General features: G+C 36.1%; 1 protein-coding gene across 3 annotated transcripts in view; it reads left to right on the top strand.

The window, feature by feature from the left end:
* The window catches only part of LOC108750780 (growth arrest-specific protein 2-like), a 39680-nt gene that overhangs the window by 9071 nt on the left and 11348 nt on the right, over positions 1 to 19261 (top strand). For all 3 annotated transcript variants that reach the window (XM_018490512.1, XM_018490510.1, XM_018490509.1), the window contains exon 2: positions 8393 to 8777. In XM_018490512.1, the coding sequence (XP_018346014.1) occupies positions 8561 to 8777 (217 nt within the window). In that variant the 5' untranslated portion in view covers positions 8393 to 8560. The remainder of the gene's footprint in view (positions 1 to 8392; positions 8778 to 19261) is intronic.

The raw sequence follows: 19261 nt of genomic DNA, 5'->3' as shown, positions 1-19261 counted from the left end.
GGTGTACCGCAGACCGGATGTGCGCGTTTGAGCTCGTGGCAATATCTTAATGAAAATCAATGAATCTATTTCATACGTACGGGACATCCGCGTCATGTCAGGCGCGCGATGCCGAGACACGAGCGAAAGAAGAAATATAGACACGTACGCTTCATTAATCTTTCCTCGGGGAATATAAAATTCGCTTCCTTGCAACGGTACGATGACACATTCATCATTCGTTAAGTGCCCACGTGCGTGAATATACGGGCGCAATTATGATTAAAAGCCGTGAAAGTTAGCGTTACGGTTGTACGCATATGAATTCTTACTCTCTTATCGATCAAGAGCTCCCTCGTCTCATCCGTCTCGAGCGCGCATCAACGTGTGTGACACACGCCGGGTTTACTTCCCGCATCTTAGCTTTCCCGTGTCCCCGTACCGGGGACAGACCGGGGGAAATCTACTCTGTCCAGGCATTCTCTAATTGACTTTGTAGGGCAAGCGGATGAAACCCACAACTCGCGACAGTGTTTTCAGCGCGTTGGACAAACCAGCCGTATAGACGCGTGTTCCTCGAGAACGGTAATTGGATGGGCACGCTCTGTTTGTGCGCTTTAATTAGCTCGCACTGCACTGCCGACTGTATTTTTACACATTCTTTTCATCTCGTTTCCCGATTGCTGTCGAAACGAAAAGTTCGAGCGCAATAATAAATTTTCGCGTGGCTGTTTTAGGTGTACAGAGTGCCGCTTATGTGGGTGTCGCAAAATATTTCTTCTAACGGATCCAGGTATCTGTTTTGAAATAGTAAAAGTTTATCTATTTTAAATAGAATTTTTTTAAAATCTTGGTTATTGAAAGTTCCGTGAAAGTTTGTGATAAGATAAAGAGTTGATAAGTGCGTCATAGCTGCGAAGATAGTTGTTGCATTCTGATCGAGTAAATTCTATAGGTAAAAAAATTCGTCTGCGGATAGCTGATTATACAGATATTCGAAAGTACAAAAGAAAATGGATAAAATGTCAATGCGATTCGGGTTTGATTCTTACATTTGATCGTCTCGCTACGCTAATTTCAGAAATACCTACTCGCATCCTTAATTAGAGTCGATACAAGCAATTCCGCATAAAGCAATACTTTCTATCTGACTAGAAAAGCAGCAATTACAGAAATCAATGAGAAATCTTATTGACGTTGCATATTCCGTGAATATATCAAGCGTTAAATTTGACATTCGATGAAAATAATTAAATGGAGTTGTCAACAGAGTGAGATTTTGAATCGATTCTACTAGATTAATACAAAAGCTTCGACGGTTTTTTTTCATTAAGCTTTATAAATAAATAATTTAAATACAAAATATTATAATTACACAAAATTGCTTAAGAATTGAAATCACTTATCACGCTCTGTTATAACATTGTGTTATAATATTCTGTTATAATACCATCAAGGAGTTCAAACTGATAGAACTATAAAGAAAATAGATATTATATATATATAAAACGGATAGAATTTTTAAAAGTTTGTCTGCGTTTTTAGCACAGTAGATTAGACTTCCTGCTGACCACTAAAGAATAGCTTAACTCTTAATGACTTCCCTCATTTGCACATAAAATTTATATATCGATAGGATTCTAGGATTAAAAAGTTCGAATAATTTACTAACAGAAAACTTCTTTAAAAAAAAGAAATACTAATAAAGTAAACATTCTCTCAGTGAAAACAGAAACCGGTGAATTGCAATGTAAAATTAAACTGTTTTTCGAATTTTAATAAAGAGAAACTACAAAATAAAGAAAGTATATTAAAATGAACTTGCATGTTCGAAACTCGATGTTAACGAAACTTTTTCAACTTTAACAAATATCAGATAAAATTTTTGGATCGATCTAATGATTATGTGAAAACCGAGTAACGTAATCCAATATGCAAGATTAAATATTTCGACGAGATATCGTAAATGACTAGTTATATCAAAAAATTGTTCGTAGTACATAATATATGACACCTATAATTGTTTTAAACTTTCTGATTTCTTTAATCAGAAGAGAAGAAATGCATGTAAACGATCACGGAAAAAAAAAATAAATTAGGTGGTAGCAAACCTATAACTTACTGCGCAAATTCAACATTTATAAGAAGATTTGATGGTTTAACAAATCACTGATGTTATTCAGCTATCAACAGCTTTGCTACTTTAACATAGAAAATTGACTGTCTGTATATTATGACTATAGATTCGCTGAATGTGAAGTTTTCAGCTGTGTTCTTTTTCCGTGATATAGTTTTCTTATAAAACACATATAGCGCTATGTAGCTGTACTGAATTTTTGCAACCTGACCGACATGATAATACTGCTTTTTTCTCTTTGTAATGCGGGTGACCGCGACTTTATCGGCTCCTTTTAAGGAACATTTTATGGCCGTACGTTCTCGCGAAACGACCACCTACACGTTTGAGCCATGTGTAAAAAGTAAAAACGACTAGGAGAAAAACACGCTGGAGAGTCAGCAAATCTTTCTCTTTCTGTGTAAATTTTGCAGTTGTCCGCGTATATAAATCATGCCGCGAATTGTAATTCGCTAAAGTAATCGGTAAAGCGCTCGATTAAAACGTAAACGTGGTAGTAACGCGTAATCCATGATAAAACATTACCAATCGGGAAACCAATTTGATAAGAAATAGGTTGATGCCAATTACAGAAAACGGGATTTATAAATGGGAGATTTAAAACGGTTTCTGTTGTTAATAACAAACGCTTGGAAAAGAATTGAATCATTAATCTAACATTTCTAGACAAGGATGTTTAGCGAGGTCTGATTAAGACCATTGAATAAGGACAGACGCGGGCAAATGTACGATTAATGCTTGCGGCGCGCAGCAAATGTTACCGCGGCGCGGATAACCGTTTTGCGTTGGATCCACTGGATACATACATTCGGTCCGTAAGATTGTCCATCGAGATCCCAAGGACCGTTGTCGAACGATTGTCACGCGACGTTCGTGCGTTACATGTGTCTCCTCGTAATAAGCTGTACGCCCACGCACTCGCGTTACGAGCCGGACGGACGTTGCAGTGATGGAAGCACGGCTTTCGCCACGCGGCTAATCCCGCGCGGTTATATACATATGTAAGTACGTATGCGCGCATTGAGGTCTCTAATGGCGATCCAATTCGCCGCTCATCCTCCGATTAGACTCGATTGTTGTCCGGTCGTTGACTTCGGACACGGACTTCGGTGCATAATGCGCTTCGATTTTTTTCCGATCGGTGGACCGTGCCTTTCGTATCATTCAATCGACTTCCTTCTCTTGCGACTTATGTCCATTTCTACCATTTGATATAATATATTACCTTGAAGAATGTATTGCACATATTTTTTGTCAAGATGAAAACAATTAGATTTCTCTATATATGCTGTGTTTGAAAATAATATAAACGTTTGACAGCAATTTAAAACCTGGATCAGACGTTATTTCAATAAGAAGTAGACGTGCCCTTTGAAAATTATAATCAAGATAAAATAAGAAAATTTTCATTTAAATTAAAAAATTATATTGTTAAATATAATTGTTCGTATTTGTGCTATTGAACTATTTCGTATGTATAACACATTCATTTTTATCCGGAAGATATTCCAATTCCAGTCACTTTTTGCAGAGATTGTACACAATGGTACATCCTTAATCTTGGTTTAACTTACTTTTGATTTTCTTGATTTGAAGAATAAGTAAAACATGAAAAAAGTAAATTAGTCCGTCGTTAATTAATTGGTTGTTTGCTTTTTAATCCGGTTAAGAAATTAATATCTAACGATTTTTTAAAACTTGCAGAACCATTCATGTTAATTGGATAGTACTTTCGCGTAAACGAGATATGTATTATATATTATTATATCATTATATTATGACAGAAGAGGCACATACGTAATCGAAATGGAACTTCGAAACGCTAATGCGTCTATATTAATAAATATTTTTCATGCTTTGCGGAAATTATGTGCAATGTGTGCATTAATTAAAGTAATCTCGTCCATCGTATCGTGCTCTAAAATGACGATGCACTCCTTATCGGAATAAAACTTTACAAAGTGTTGTTATATCATGCTTAATGTTATTTGCACGAGAAGCAGTGAACGGCTGTTCATGAAGACTGGCATCGCGATTTTTGAATGTAGGCGTAAAGTAGCGCTATGTAATAACTATGCAATTACGTCCAGCTGCTGGATATTGATAGAGCAGCGCAACCGAGTCTATAAATTAATGCAGAGATCGAAAACGTATAAAGCGATGAAATTATGTCATCCCGTGGGCGGCCGTTACGTTATCTGGCGAAAAATAAAAGCTTGACTAATGATGCTCACGCGGTGTTTTTATCGATGTTTTTCAAGTGGCGAGAGAAGAACCTTATAACCCAATCGATTATTTTTAGAACACAAACAGATTATTATCGTGAAATCAGTCTACGTATTTATTACAAGAAATAATAAAGTGATGTAGAGATGCATTTGGGTTTAATTTAGTAAATCGAGTATATTAACGGTATATCATCTCGTTAATCTCTTGGTATCTCTTGGTATTCGTAAGTCATCTGTACAGCTGTTTAGTCGTTTCTCGGCAGTTACACAATACCGTCTTTGTGAATGACGTCTTTGAGTGTCCGATAAAGCTGACGTGGAACCGTCTCTGCGTTCGATAAGTTTTACAACTCAAAATTAGTTCACGGGCAGAACGATTTTGTTGCAAAATGTTGTGAAATTTTGTTTAAAAATTTAGTTACAGATACAGTTTTGAAAATAATTTTGTTGAACTATCAAAATAATTATATACGACACTCAAGATGGTTGCTAGAATGTCAAAATTTGTTTGTAGTATTGCTCATCATGCTTGAGTTTTCTACACTGGAAACGGAGTCTGGTTGCATTAATTGGAATTCTAGTGGAAAACGAAACAAATCAGAATTTTATTTTTTATTGTTAAATCTATTATAATTCTAATTGAGATAACCAATAATTATGACGAGAATTCTGCTCGATATGATCAGAATTTAGTGATTAGTTTATTTTCAATCAGAAATTTTTCTCAATTTACATAAATATTTTGATGGTCCAACAAAATTATTTTCAGATCTATATTAGCTAGACTTTTAGATCTTTTAGCTAAATCGTTCTTTCCGTATAAAAATTTGTAGATACCGATTTGAAAATGATTTTGTTGGACTATCAAAATTATGTAGAACTCTCAACTGGTTAAAATGTCAAAATTTGTTGTAGCATTGTTTAAAAAATTGTTCTGAGATTTGTGTTCGCCTAAATTTTTAGGTACTTCAATAAAATCGTTCTTTAATTCCGTGTGTGTATCGTGCGTTTGAAAGCATCGGGTTCAGGAAGATAAACTCGTCTGAATCTGGCGGCGGGCTTATTCCCAGTTTGGGCACACAAATCTTTGGTCAAGGATAATCATGTATGCGTTGCGTTTCCTTGCTAGTTACACTTACAAATAACGTTCGGCTTAAGGAACTCGAGATGTTCAGCGTCTCGTAACGCTACAATACCGCTACACGGTCTCTGTTTCTCTCTCTTCTCAACGTTGTACGCCGTATATAGAGATCTTATGATTTCTCGTGTTCGTTTATTTTTGCGCGGTTACGTAAATCTGATTGTTGCAACGGGAATCGAGGCGTTCGAGGGGCCTTAATGAAAACTTTAAGCCGAAATCACGCTAAATACATTCGCTAAAGATTCTCGAATTCTTCTTTCGAAAGCGATATAATTGCACACGATTATTACTCGAGTACTTGAGAAATATCACGCGCGCACTTTCTGCGTGATGTACAACATCTTCATTCATGCTGACCAATGTTGACAGAGTCCAACGAAAGCATCGCTTTTCTCCTCGAAGTATTAAGATTAATACTTTCGCTATTACTTAAAATACCGAGACAATTCCGATTATCGCGGCTCTTGGAAAAACGCTGAACACAAAAATCAAAGTGAATATACGGAAAAAACGGTTTTGCTGAAGTATCATAATAAAGTAACTTATTTACAAATTTAAAACATATTATGAATATATTTAAAATTTAAAACATATTATGAACCTATTTAAAATTTATTTAATTATAATTCAGATATAGATCTGAATATAATTTTATGTGAATCGTTAAAATAATAATATACACTGAAAAAAATTTACTGTATCTTAATAAATACGTTTTTCAGTATTTGCAAGTAAACTTTTACTTATAGCAAATAAATATTTACTCAATGAAAAAAAAAATGACAGTTAAATCAAATTAATGGTTCTTGTATCAAATAAATATATTAACATTCGGTAAATGTTTACTTACAAATATTTAAAAAATATTTATTAAGATATATTAAACTTTTTTCAGTGTGGGACATTCAAACATGTTAAAATTTTTTGCAGCATTGCCATCGACGCTTAAGCATTCTACGTAATTATTTATACGATAAAAAATCTACGATGAAAAAAAACCTATAATAATCTCGACATATTAATAATTTCTTCATTTCGCATGGATGGATGTCTAGGTCGGAAATTAATTAAACGATCTTGAAGCTGACATTCGCCCTATCTAACTTAAGTATAATGAAAATGCTATTAATCGCGGATACGAAGGATTGATCATCGTGATTTATAGAAATGTCTACCGTGATATATGTGAGAGGATATTTTCGCGCCCACGTGTGCATATGTTGAATGCACGAGCATTGAGCGCAGCGACAATTTCATCTGCTCCGATCGAATGCCGAGTTTCACCGGTTTCGCAAACTTGTCGCTCGCCGTCATTCGTCTCGCTAGAGATTTCGATAAGAAAGTCGTCTCTCCTCGAGTGAGTTGTTCTTAATATCTACGAATCTGAGAAACGCGTACGTGTTGACGCGGTAATACATTGCGTTATGGATAATAGAGATAATCGGGCGATGTATCGATACGGCGAAGGACGCTTGTAGGTTTGTCCGCGAACATCGCATTGGGCGGTGATCTGTTTTCTCAGTACAGAGACATCGATATGTAATTCTTACATCAGCATTTTGATATTGGTAGCGCGATTAATAATTTTATCGTACAGTGCATAGTCGTGCACGCAAAAAATATTTTGCTGCTCCAACTAGAATTATCGCTGTTTTTTTGTATCTAATAGAAAATTATGTACAGAAAATTATACTATATTATACTGTATTATTATGTATACGAATAGAATTTATAGCACAAATTCTATCTCTGTCATCTATATGATTAGATGCAATACATATCCAATATCGCAGTACTTGCTAGAAATTTATTTATTTTAGCTAATTTTTCGTAGATAATTTTCACTATAACTGTAAGGTCACTTTTTCGAGTGAAAGCATTACCATATCGTACGAAACACCCAGAGAAAGGTTTCTTCGATTAAAAGAAATATTTCTTTGTTATACGATTTAAAAAAAAATTTCTTTGATTTGAATGTCATTTCTTTAAATCAAATAAATTTTGTATTTATTTAAAAAAATAATGTTTAAATCGAAGAAACATTTCTTTGAATCGAAGAAACCTTTCTCCGAGTGAAGAAAAGTTTCTTCTCGTTGCAAAAAGATATAAAAGCACCCAATTAATTATTGGTGCGTGAGTGTTGATTCTTCTTTTGAAGTCATGTGCTTCTTCGGAAGCGGGGAAGTAACGCTAATCCTATTTAAAAAATACTACATACTCTGTAAAATTCAAAATAGGATCTACTCCATCGCTTAGCCTTTGTGAGTTGATAGACAGTTCGTGCTCAATACTCGCACTTCAGACTCCTTTGTTCTTTAATCACTCGACTTCTTGAATTCCATTAATGCTCCCTCGTAGAATCGAAGCACGCGATATAACAGCAAACGTAGACATAATTACCAGCAAGTACTTATTCGTATGCACAGACGTTCTTCTCTGCATCTCCGTGAAAAAATATGATTTTTAACTATGAGAATGTTCTAACTTAATCCTAATCTAATGCCTATTTATCTTTCTGACTTTAATTCCGCTTTCGACTTTCAATTGCTCTTGTAAAGAGATATTTTTCAAGATATTCTCATCTTGAGTCTTGAATTATTTATAGCTGTAAAGATAACAGCGGACAAGACATTTAAAAGAGAGCCCTTATTTGACGGGAAAGAAACTCTAGCGTTTCGTTATGGGGCTCCTCAGAGAAATTGTAAAGGATCCTCTGCGCGCATAAGTGCACATTCATGTTCATCTATATCTCGAGTGTTTTATTCTTTCTCTATTTTCTAAGAAGAGATTCGTGTCGCATCTTATCGTCGCGCTCTCGCTTTCGATTAGCATTCTCGGTGTGCATCCAGTTTTTGGATGCGTTTTCGTTCTCTGCGAAATAACCGATAGCCTTCCTTTGCTTTTCAGGCGGTACTTAATCGTGAGGCTTACGTCTCTACACGACATCGTTCTTGAATAGCCTGGGAGCTGTCGAAAAAAGTGAAGTGGGTCCTGGAAGAGGACCCAAGGAGAGCGAGGAGAGAAGCGTCGAGACAGGATCCGGCGTGCGGGAACGTCGGCAGGAGCTGCCTCAAGATGTCGTACGCCAATCGATTCCCATCCTCCCAGCACACCCGTTATCGCAGTAGCTGGGGGCCGTCCTCTGTTTCCGTCTTCAATCGCGCCGACGTGCCGCGACCTTCGCCGGAGGAGGAAGAATTCGAGTTCTATCACGAGCGGCTGCATTCGGCGCAGAGTCGTCAGCTGATACCACTTCAGGAGGATTTGGCCGATTGGATCAACAAGACGATAAGTAAATACATTATCCATTGGAAATGAAGCGTATTTCTACGACATGAGTATTGATCGGTAAGAAGGAAAGAAAAACTCGTCGGACGAGGTTTAGGTCACCGCCAAGGTCGGCGAATGGCGTTTCATGAGAAATTTCGATAATGATTAGATATTACTCTTGCTAATTTATGGGAAAAATCAATAGCTGAGGATCTATAGCTTGCACGGAATTCCCAGACCGAGGCCGAAATGACTCAGAATATATTCTACGTCGAGTTTTCCGATAGAACGCCTCCCACGAATTGCTTCCACCAAATTGTAATAGGTTCGTGCTCGTAATTTTGTCGTCTCGATGCCACGTCACGCGAGCATTGCCGCGACAGTGCATCGCGTGTTATCTTGGAAATATCATTTTTATGTAAAGTTTGTCGAGAGCTTACTGAAATTGTGATAAGCATGCTCCTATTTATTAACGTCGAGAGTTCGAGAACGCATCACTCTGATCGTGCGTTTAGAAAGACAAATACACTGTTAGATATCGAAGGAGTAATCCTTGAGTTATAGTCAATCCCTTGAGTTAAATAATATTTTATTATTTTTAACTTCTATGTATGTCAAAATATAAATCGTCCATATATTAATGTATTTAGTAAGTAATAAACTAAATTTGAGTCAAATATATTTTCTTGAATTAAATTGTTTGTTTAACTCCGTTATTTTAGTCAAGATAATAAACTGTATATTGGGTAGGAGCAGTGACGATCTATAGAAAAATCATTCAAATTAATACAAAAATAACTCAAATTAGTAACTTAAACTAATGGTATAATTTGACATTATGAATTTAACAGCGTATAAATATAATATTTGTGCAAAATTCTTATTAACCCTATTTTTTATATTTTTTTTTATTTCAAGAGTCTTTACTTATTCATTGAATCTAATTTAATTTGTGATATTACGTGCTCCAATTTTAGCTAGGATTGCATTGAAAAAGAATCTGATAATAGCCACCAAATATTGAGTGAAATAATGCCAATTAAATGTACAGTTAATATAATCGAACATTTAATTGGCATTTCACTCGATTTCACTAAATTATTTGATAACTATTATCGGGTTCTTTTTTCAGTGTGTGTTTCAAGATCGACAAATAATCGGTGCGCAGTTTGCTTGAATTGTAAGATTCACGCAAAAATATTATTAGATACCAAGTTCCACGTTGACAGAACATGGCCTCTTCGTTTAGTTATGATAACACTAGAATCGCGGCTGTGCCATTTTTGACCTATGTGTTAATATTTCTTTTCCAATTAATCTGTATTTGCACATGGAGCTTCAAATTTTTGTGACTGTTCATAAATAATCATAATTAATTAAAAATCATTTGCATTTTTATGTTAACAAGCTTTCTTCGTGAAAAGCCAGATTTATCTTGAACCGCGATTAAATCAATTTAGACCCGCGGTTTTAGTGTTAAATATAAATATATTTCGCGAATTTATTTAATTCCCCAAAGTATTGTAAAATATTAAATTAAATTATACGATATACATAATTAAAAGTCAAAAATATAGTTTCTCATGACTCTTCCCGTCTGGCTCTCTTAAATGCCGCGTAAGGCGCAAAAAGAAATCGGAGTGGCGTAATACCGTGTAACGACTCGACATTCGCGTCATGTTTGACCACATTTTTTTGCATTCTATCGGGCTTCGCCCGATGTGAAATCACCTTAAAAAGAGTCGGCGGCCTGCCGTGCCACGGGATGTGGCGTGCGCGTGCAAGCCTTATGCAGCTTTGGTGTGTAAGAGCCAACACAAAAGTTAGCATCTGGCGCTTCACGTGGGAAAGGATATTCATAATATTTCGCCTTACACTTCGTGTCTCGGACTGCCATGTAAAAACGTGCGCGCCATGTGTACAAAATTTTACGAAGCTTGCTTGAATGTCGCAAAAACGTTCAAGGATAGCGCCGTAATATATCTGTAAAGTGTTTCATCAAAAAATTTTGCTACTTTACAAGCCTATTTAACAAGTACAGAAGGAACAGTTGTAAAAACGAGCTGCGCGTCACGAGAGCATAAAGAGATAGTTGGAACGACCTAAAAAATAACTATAGGATCAATAAGCAATTGTTCTGTTCACTGTTATGCGCGGAATGTGGAAATAAAATATACTGCATGAAGATCGTTATTATCGGTACTAAATTTGGATAGTTCGAAGTAGGTGAAAGTTTCCGCAACTTTATTAGATTACACATGAAGACTGCATTCCTGAAAACGAGTACACGAGGTTAATGTCATAAAACTTTTCTTTTGAATCTACCTAATCAATCGGCAGTTAGCCTTTCAATTTTATTGATTTAACCCTTCAATGCCATTTTCTATTTGGTATACCAGTCTTTTTTTCTTGTAAAATAGTTTCTTTCAAAATTTTTTATCAATAAAGATACATACATTCGCTTGATAACGTTATATTCCTTAAAGTCTGGCATTTCGATTGAAAACAATTGTTGTTACAATGTGTTCATTTTCATGGAAGCATCATGAGCAATCAAAGTTTAGTTGGATAATCGGGTAAACCTAACTGTACACGGTGTGTTACACTTGTAACAAAGTATTATAGTGTGGCATTTTTGAAAGGTTAAGATAAGATTGATTAATCGCTTGATTTTATCAATTGTGCAACTGTTGTGCGACAAGTTAATTGTTTCTGGTAACATAATAACTGCAACCGAAATTAATTGTTTTTTTCGTGACATAATAATGTACAATGTATCGCATTAATTATTTCATGAGTTGGATAATCGGATAAACGTACACACAAATTCATATCTTTAAAAAGAAACATTGTTTAAGATTATGGAAGAGTGTTTTAGAAATTCCTGCTTAGTCTCTAAAACAAGAAAGAAAAAAGGTGAAATGTGACGAAAAGAGCAGTGGTCCGTGATTCTTTTCCTACAAGGAAATCTACTGATGACTATCTAATTCTAGGCACGCGTGTGTGACCGCCTTTCTGAACTGCTAGTTTCCTAATACGGTACGAATACGAGTTGATGCGTAAAATAGAATTACCACGGTGTACCGAGCCTCGCGGAAAGTAGCAATTCTGACGCTGCACTGCATTTTTTCACGTAACAAACAGACGCGGACTTTTCACTACGCTACCGATCTCCATTCTGACCTTGCAATCTGACTTTTAGCAATTGATCTTGAGAAGATCTTGATTCATCGCTGTGCAATTTTGTGTCGAGATTGTCTCTGAGATTGCCGCTCTAAAGATAATTTATTAATTCCCGTTAGATCGTAATTGGATCGCGTGCTGAATGAGAGATTAATGATGAAAACATTGCTACAACATCGCTAATAGTACCTTCCCACATAATTCGATTCACTTGCGATTGTCGCTTTGCCGTACTTTCACCTTTGATTGCATGTTTACTACGTGGACGCGATTAAGTGCACACATATCGATGACCAAGGAAAGTGCGTCCATAAAATACAGTTGGACGCAGTTTGGCGGACGGAATGTGCGAAAACGAGCGTGGTCTCGCGCGACCTCGAAGGATCCAGCTTTGCGATGTGGACCACCCTGAGAGATTGCGACACGAGTGTGTACGCCGTGAAAAACGAGCGATACGTGAACGAACATCGAGCTCGTACATATATTTAGTCACAAAAGGCGATGCACACGAGTTATATGATTTACGTGACTCGCCTAAATCACGTCGCTTAAAATATATCGATCTTTGATAAACCCTTAGATACTCGGTGGTAGTAAATTAATGCCGAATGAACATTACCGCGTAACGTTTACGATACAACTGTTTCGACTTAAAAACATTCGCGAAATTTGACGTGTTAAACGCAAGATTTCGAGATAAGGGATTCCTGAATGGTCGATAATGAAAATGTTTCTTCTTATTCATTCGCTCATGTTCTCGAACGTGAATTACGTTACTAGTGCTTGAAAGCGCAGAAGACACATGTTTTATTTCCGAAGGGAGAAGCCACTCCTTCGCACGTATCGTATGCACGTAATGTATGCGCTGTAATTTTGCAAATTGCTTTCCTTTTCTTTGGTGTGTAATTTTGAAATCAACCTGGACTTTCTCTTTACTAGAGCATGAATTTATGAATCCACATGGACAAGCAGCGACATTATCGATTATTTGCATTTTAGATGCGAATTAAATAAATGAAACTCGGCGAAAGGATTTAAATCTTTTTGCTTTTTTAAATATCGTTTATGAAGAAAATTTAATATCCTTTCGTTGTTAAATAATTTATATGATACATCGTATCAACAAGATACTCTAAGCGTGATTTTGAAAGGGACACACTTTCGTCGAGGTGTGAGTAAACAAAGAAAGGCATTTAATGAGTTTTCAAAGATTGCGAGAAAGGTTGAAATTTACTCGACCGTTCCTAGCGTGTCATAAGTATGTTTGCTCATCCGAGTTTGAGGAATAGATTTGCTCGCACAACTTTTTCGCCAAATACTGTCTAACGAAGATTAGGATTCTGAAATGGGAACGTAAGAATCTTTTGCAGAAAATTCGTTAAAACTCTGACTACTAATATTTTTCTAAATCAGTTTCTCGCAGTGTTTTAAAATAATTATTATCATTGTTAAATTGACGATCAATTTAATTTGTGATATTTTTATTATTCCAATTTCTGTTTATGATCGCATTTAAATCTGATAGTATTTGGCGCAGAATTTATAATTGAAAAATATATATTAAAAAATTTATACATATATAAATATTATTGGACACCACCAAGATGTTTCGATCATATTTAGTGCTTTTTTATTTAATTGAAAATTTGTTAACTTTTAATAAAATTAGAAATGTTAAAATATTAATTTGATTCCTTATGTTACACCTATAATATTTTACATAGATCCTTGTAAAGATTTACTAATAGAATTACAATAAGAAAGCAATAATGCAGTCTCATTATAGCTATTTAGACGGGTACATGAGTTTCTCCTAAGAGGCTTACACAAAATGAAGATACAGAGAGGAACTTCTCATTGATATTCAACGGTTGCCAAAGCATCATTGGCGACGTGAAAAAAATAACACGACGGTCTTTACCCACGCGCGCCCTGCGCCTCTAGCAGTTGCAAAGCCTCTGTGACTCAACCGGAAGTCGGCTGGGCACCCCTCTTCCTTCATGCCACTTCTTCTCTTCTCCCTTCATCACATGGGCACCCAAAGCCGCATTACGCATAATGGGCGTACGCTTTCCTAATACGCTTGCGCATCCGCGGGACACCATCGACACTCGTGAGACGATACGGCGATCTAAGCGACGAAGATACTCGCCTTGACACTTGACACGCGCCACTGATGATCCGATCGGCCGTAAATCAGAAAGCAAAACCTTTGACTCGCCGCGCTAATTTATCGTCGCCGATTATTCTGCCGATTATAGGCACCGCAGAGGTAGGTGACCGTTCACGGACTCGCAAACTCGAACGGATTTATCGTGGGATCCTGGTCGCGAGCTACAATATGCGCCGTTTAATACAGGTATGCTTCCGAGCAAATCGTGATCGTGCTTCAGAACCACGCTCCGGCCGTATTGCGTGGCAAGTAACTCAAAAATACTGGCTCTATGACACGAACGACCAGATAAGGAACAGATATACACGCTCGGCGTGTAACGAGGCGATAATCGAGACATTCGCGAATATCACGAGTTCGGAAAGAGGTTTATCATTTCTTAACCCTTCTGTCAAAGTATTTTTTTCCTATCTTTTTATTATCGTAACAACGTTTCGTAAGATTCCCATATATAGGGTTCTATTATATCTGAATCACAAGATAAGACGACATATGTACACCCTTTAAAAAAAGATCCTGAAGACGAAAGGAAGGGTATAATTTTTTCATATATTAAATGTGTAGGTATTTTTTTTTTTAAATAAAATTCCTAGAACATAATTTTTTTTTATTAACAATTCTTATTAACATAATTTTATAAATGTGTAATTTTAATTAATGGTTAGAAGTTTTCAAAAAGATATACTTTTAAAAAAAATACGGTTGGTACTTTTTCCGCTAATAAACGAGATAAAGTCCGTGCAAAACTGTTCTTCGTCGTTCGTGAAGGGTGGGATTTTTAAGACGTTATTCGTATAAAAATATAAAAATATAAAAATGTTTGTTTAAAATTCGATATAGGTACCCGAACACTCATACATTGATAGAAAGATTAAGAGACTACCAGTCCGATATTAAAATGACGAACTGAGCCAAAGTCACAAGGTTTTCGCGAAAATACAGGTCACAGTCTGTAGTAGACGCGCGCGACGAGTCTCGAGCGTTAAGCAATTGCGAGAGAACGAAGGGCGGATGTCAGTACCAATAAGAGCCGAAGGAAGTCCGTCCTTCCTTTCGCCGCGGCACGTCGGCCGTAAAGCCGTCGCGTTTATGCTCGAGCGAAGGACCGTATATATCTTTATTCGAGTCGGGGATACAACATATCTTACTTTACTCGACACCCGATGATCGATAACCGCGCCGATCGGTGTCATGTACCCTTCATCGCGAAACGAATAACGTTGTGCCGGATAATTCGCGGTCAGCGCGACCGCGAGGATTAAGATTGCAGGATTTAAAATATGAGAAAAACGCGAATCGCCGCAGCAACGTATATACTTAAAAAAAAAAAAAGAGATTTAATATCATGCTTATATAATCTGTGTTGGTGTTGATATAATATAAACACCAACATTATGTGAATGCACACCATGCGTTTATACGTATAATCCTCACTATGTTGGTGTTGACATAATATAAACACCAACATGGTGTAAATTTAACACCTTGGCTTGTTCTGCATCATGTTAGTGTTTGTATTATACCAACACGGTGAGAATTATATTTAATACCTACTATGTTAAATGTATACCCATTTTTTTAGAGTGCATCCAGCTAACGCTAAATATTCCTGAAATATTCGTAAACTGCTTTTAAAATTCCAAAATAATATTCCAAGAGTATTTCCAGAATACCTCAAAATATTTTCAGAATGTAAAAACAACGTTAAAATAAAATCGTTAAATATTCCATTCACGTTACACATTCGAAAAATGTTTCATATATTCCATAAAATTATAATTTTCCTAGAAATTTCAAGTCGGGAGATCTCTGAAATAATTTTTAAATGAAATTGTACTATTTGTACTGTCAAAAATATATTTCATTTACCTTGAAATTCAGTTTTGGGGACACTTCACAAGGGAAATGCTGCGCTCTTTATATTCTTTTTCATATGAGTTATATTTACGAGTTAATAAATCTCCGTCCCTTTGTCAGGGATGTGTCGGACTACTCGGATGAATGATTTTCGTGATGTATGTATACAAGAAATGTAAACAAAATTGAAAATTAGGAAAATGAAGACGGTCAGGGTAATCAGGAAAAGGTTAGGAAATTTTACAAAAATTCTGAAAAATTAAAATTTTTGGCTTTAAAGAAGTTTAATATACGTACATCACACACCTACGCAGTTTATGTAATACAATAATAATAACTTAACAATTAAATATGCAAGTGATGTGAGCAACATTAACAACAATTTACATTGCTATGTTAAATTGATCTTTCATATAAAATATTTAACAGTTTCCAAATTAGGACGAAAATACAACAAATTTTAAAATGCCATTGAAAATCAAGGAAAAGTATGAAATTTTGTCTGTAAATCAGAGAAAATATATGAAATTTTAGGATGAGGAATTTATGACAACCCTAAATGTTTCATTGATATTTAAACATTTTCTGTGAAAATTCTTTTGCTGTTCCGGAATATTCGGCACATTGGGAATACAAATCGATCTTTTCATGAATGATTAACGTTAATTAGGTAACATTCGAAGAATTTTGACGATTAAAATAACTTTATGCCTGAATGAATGTACGTTTATGAACTCCGGTCATTCTTAACTTTCGGTTCTCACGTTTCGGCACTTCCGACTCGAATTCTTAATGTTGCTACGCTTAACTTACAATCTTGAATCTTTAGTTCTCGACTTACACTCGATATCGTCGCTGAACGTGAGTGGCATGAGCAAAACGTAAATAGCGGATGACATAATGTAAGACAAAGAGATTGTTTCCCCTTCTTTTTCATACGATGTGAATAACTGTCATTAGTTACTATACAATACTTGACGTCGACGAAACTGTATCACGCCTCAATCTGCCAGCATGAACTATCTATTGCACGTGGAACTTGCTATCTAGTAACGCAAAATAAACGGAACATTTTGCGCGATATATTGGCGCACCGAGGTGTCGAAGACGCTTGACCGTAGCATTCACATTTAGATATTCGAAAGGAAACTCGCTTGATAATGCGGTATCTCCACGTTTCCTTAATTCTATACGGATTCGTGTCGCGCGAGAGTCTCGCAGATACTTTGATCGACGATGAACCAAGCGTCGCCGACGCCTCGGACGATGCTCTAAAGTCGTATCGGAAAGATGAGGAACGACATAATGCAACGGACATGTATCTGGCTCGGTGACGGGGAATACAGTCGCCTTATGCAGTTCCGGGTGACCGAGTTTCCTGAACGACGAGAATTCCTCGCGCGTCCGTGCACGTGCTCAAGTCCGAGTCTGATCTCCCAACCATTCGTAGCTAAAAGTCATTTTAAGTCCAACCATCCAATTAATCTAAGAATGTTCAAGCATGTTTGTTCAAAACAAAATACCATGATAATATCTAGCCTGTGTATAATCAATGAAGGCCATAATTTTATGATGCTTTGCGCCTCAATTATTTTTCTAATATATAATTGTATGATAGAATTCTACTGTTCACAGAGTTAATTCTCTTGAAGAGAATTTAAAAAATAAAGCTATCGAAACGAGTTTTCTTTATAAATTCTTTTTAATCCGTTTATTTTCCAGAGACTATAGAATTGATTCGGGATATTGTGTGACCTCATGTGGGGGCGGTAGACTTATAATTGGCGAATTTCAAGTTCAATCTTTCATCCCACATACTGATTTTAAATTCGTAATACGGCTGCGTAAGCGGCTTCCAAGTTGAAGGTTACATATATGGCTGACAGCCACACTAATAAATGGAATGTCTATTGTTGCGAATATTCGTAAACAGGAAACCAGACCGAATCTTTTGGAATAGGCCGAGACTCATCCAGGGTTGTGGAGTCAAAATCGATTTTATTTCTATGACGTATTTATAGTTTTGATACATGTATTTGATAATGCGGAGCACGCCGATGATAGATTCCGCGCCACACATATGGATGGCCCGTCCTTTAAAACCCCGTTCTTTTCGTGTCCCCGGTACCAACCCTATTGTTATTACCAGGTCGAGTCACGGCCCGCGCTCGCGAATTCTCATTACCATTCGTATCTGCGAGGTACTATCGCTGCACCAGGACCCAACCTAGTTCCTATTTCCCATTATGCCCGTTCTATATCTATGTATATAGGGTGTCTACGGGATCGTGTCGCGACCCTGCGAGTTTTCCTTAGATTCACTCATCGATCGACCGCTCTATTCTGGGAGAGAAACGACATGTGCAGAAGATACTGAGACACTCGGGTTTAATTCAAGCATCTTTAACTCTAAAATGCTATCGATACATAAATTTTATGTACAAGTAAGTGAAATCATTGAGCACTAGGCTACACGTGGCAAGAACTTTGCTGAAATATCTAAAAATTTAAAACTGGATACAGATCTGAAAATGTATCGTACTATCAGAATAATTATGTAGGATGCTTAAACTGATTACTATACAATGTCAAAAATTTTTGTAGTATTATTTATTGCACATGTTTGAGTTTTCTATTGTACATAATTATTTTGATAACAAAATTATGTATCTACCTAAATTTTGGACACTTCAGTAAAATCGTTCCGTGTAGCTTCAGTCATTGAGAGTCCAATCTGTCACGTTAAAAACTGAGACAAGCTTTTAAAAATTCGGTCCGTTATCAGTTTATACTCCCTGATGGTCAGAATTATAAGAGAATGTAAATAATTTCAATTTTTGAACAGTTTTGTATTATTATTGTGTTATTGTATATTTTATTTCAGATCTTTGGAGACACGCAATTGAACTACATACTCCATATCATTTCAAGACGGATTTTAATAGTATACTTATTCTTTCTTTCTTCAAGTTAATTAAATTATTTATGTTTCTATATATAAAAAAGTTCAGATTATTTTATCACTAAAGGTGAAAAATGTATGAAAAACTTGAATTATACTAATTAAGAGTAGCCTACTTTCTTGTACGTAAAATTTACATACTGATAGTAATACTATATCATTCAATAACGGTAGCATTCTAGGGTTAAATAGAGCATGGATTTCTATATTTGAATATTTCGAATATCGCAACCTCGTTGATATCGAAGATGTTACTACTGTAATCTAAGAGTCGCGTTCTTAATATCACATTCTTTTGGATCATCAGCTATCAAATTTGTCCTTTCTCCAA

Source organism: Trachymyrmex septentrionalis, unplaced genomic scaffold (assembly GCF_001594115.1).
Source record: "Trachymyrmex septentrionalis isolate Tsep2-gDNA-1 unplaced genomic scaffold, Tsep1.0 scaffold37, whole genome shotgun sequence".
In the NCBI taxonomy this organism is placed as follows: Eukaryota; Metazoa; Arthropoda; class Insecta; order Hymenoptera; family Formicidae; genus Trachymyrmex; species Trachymyrmex septentrionalis.
Note: the sequence above shows the minus strand (reverse complement) of the source record. Positions and strands in the feature narration are given on the sequence as shown.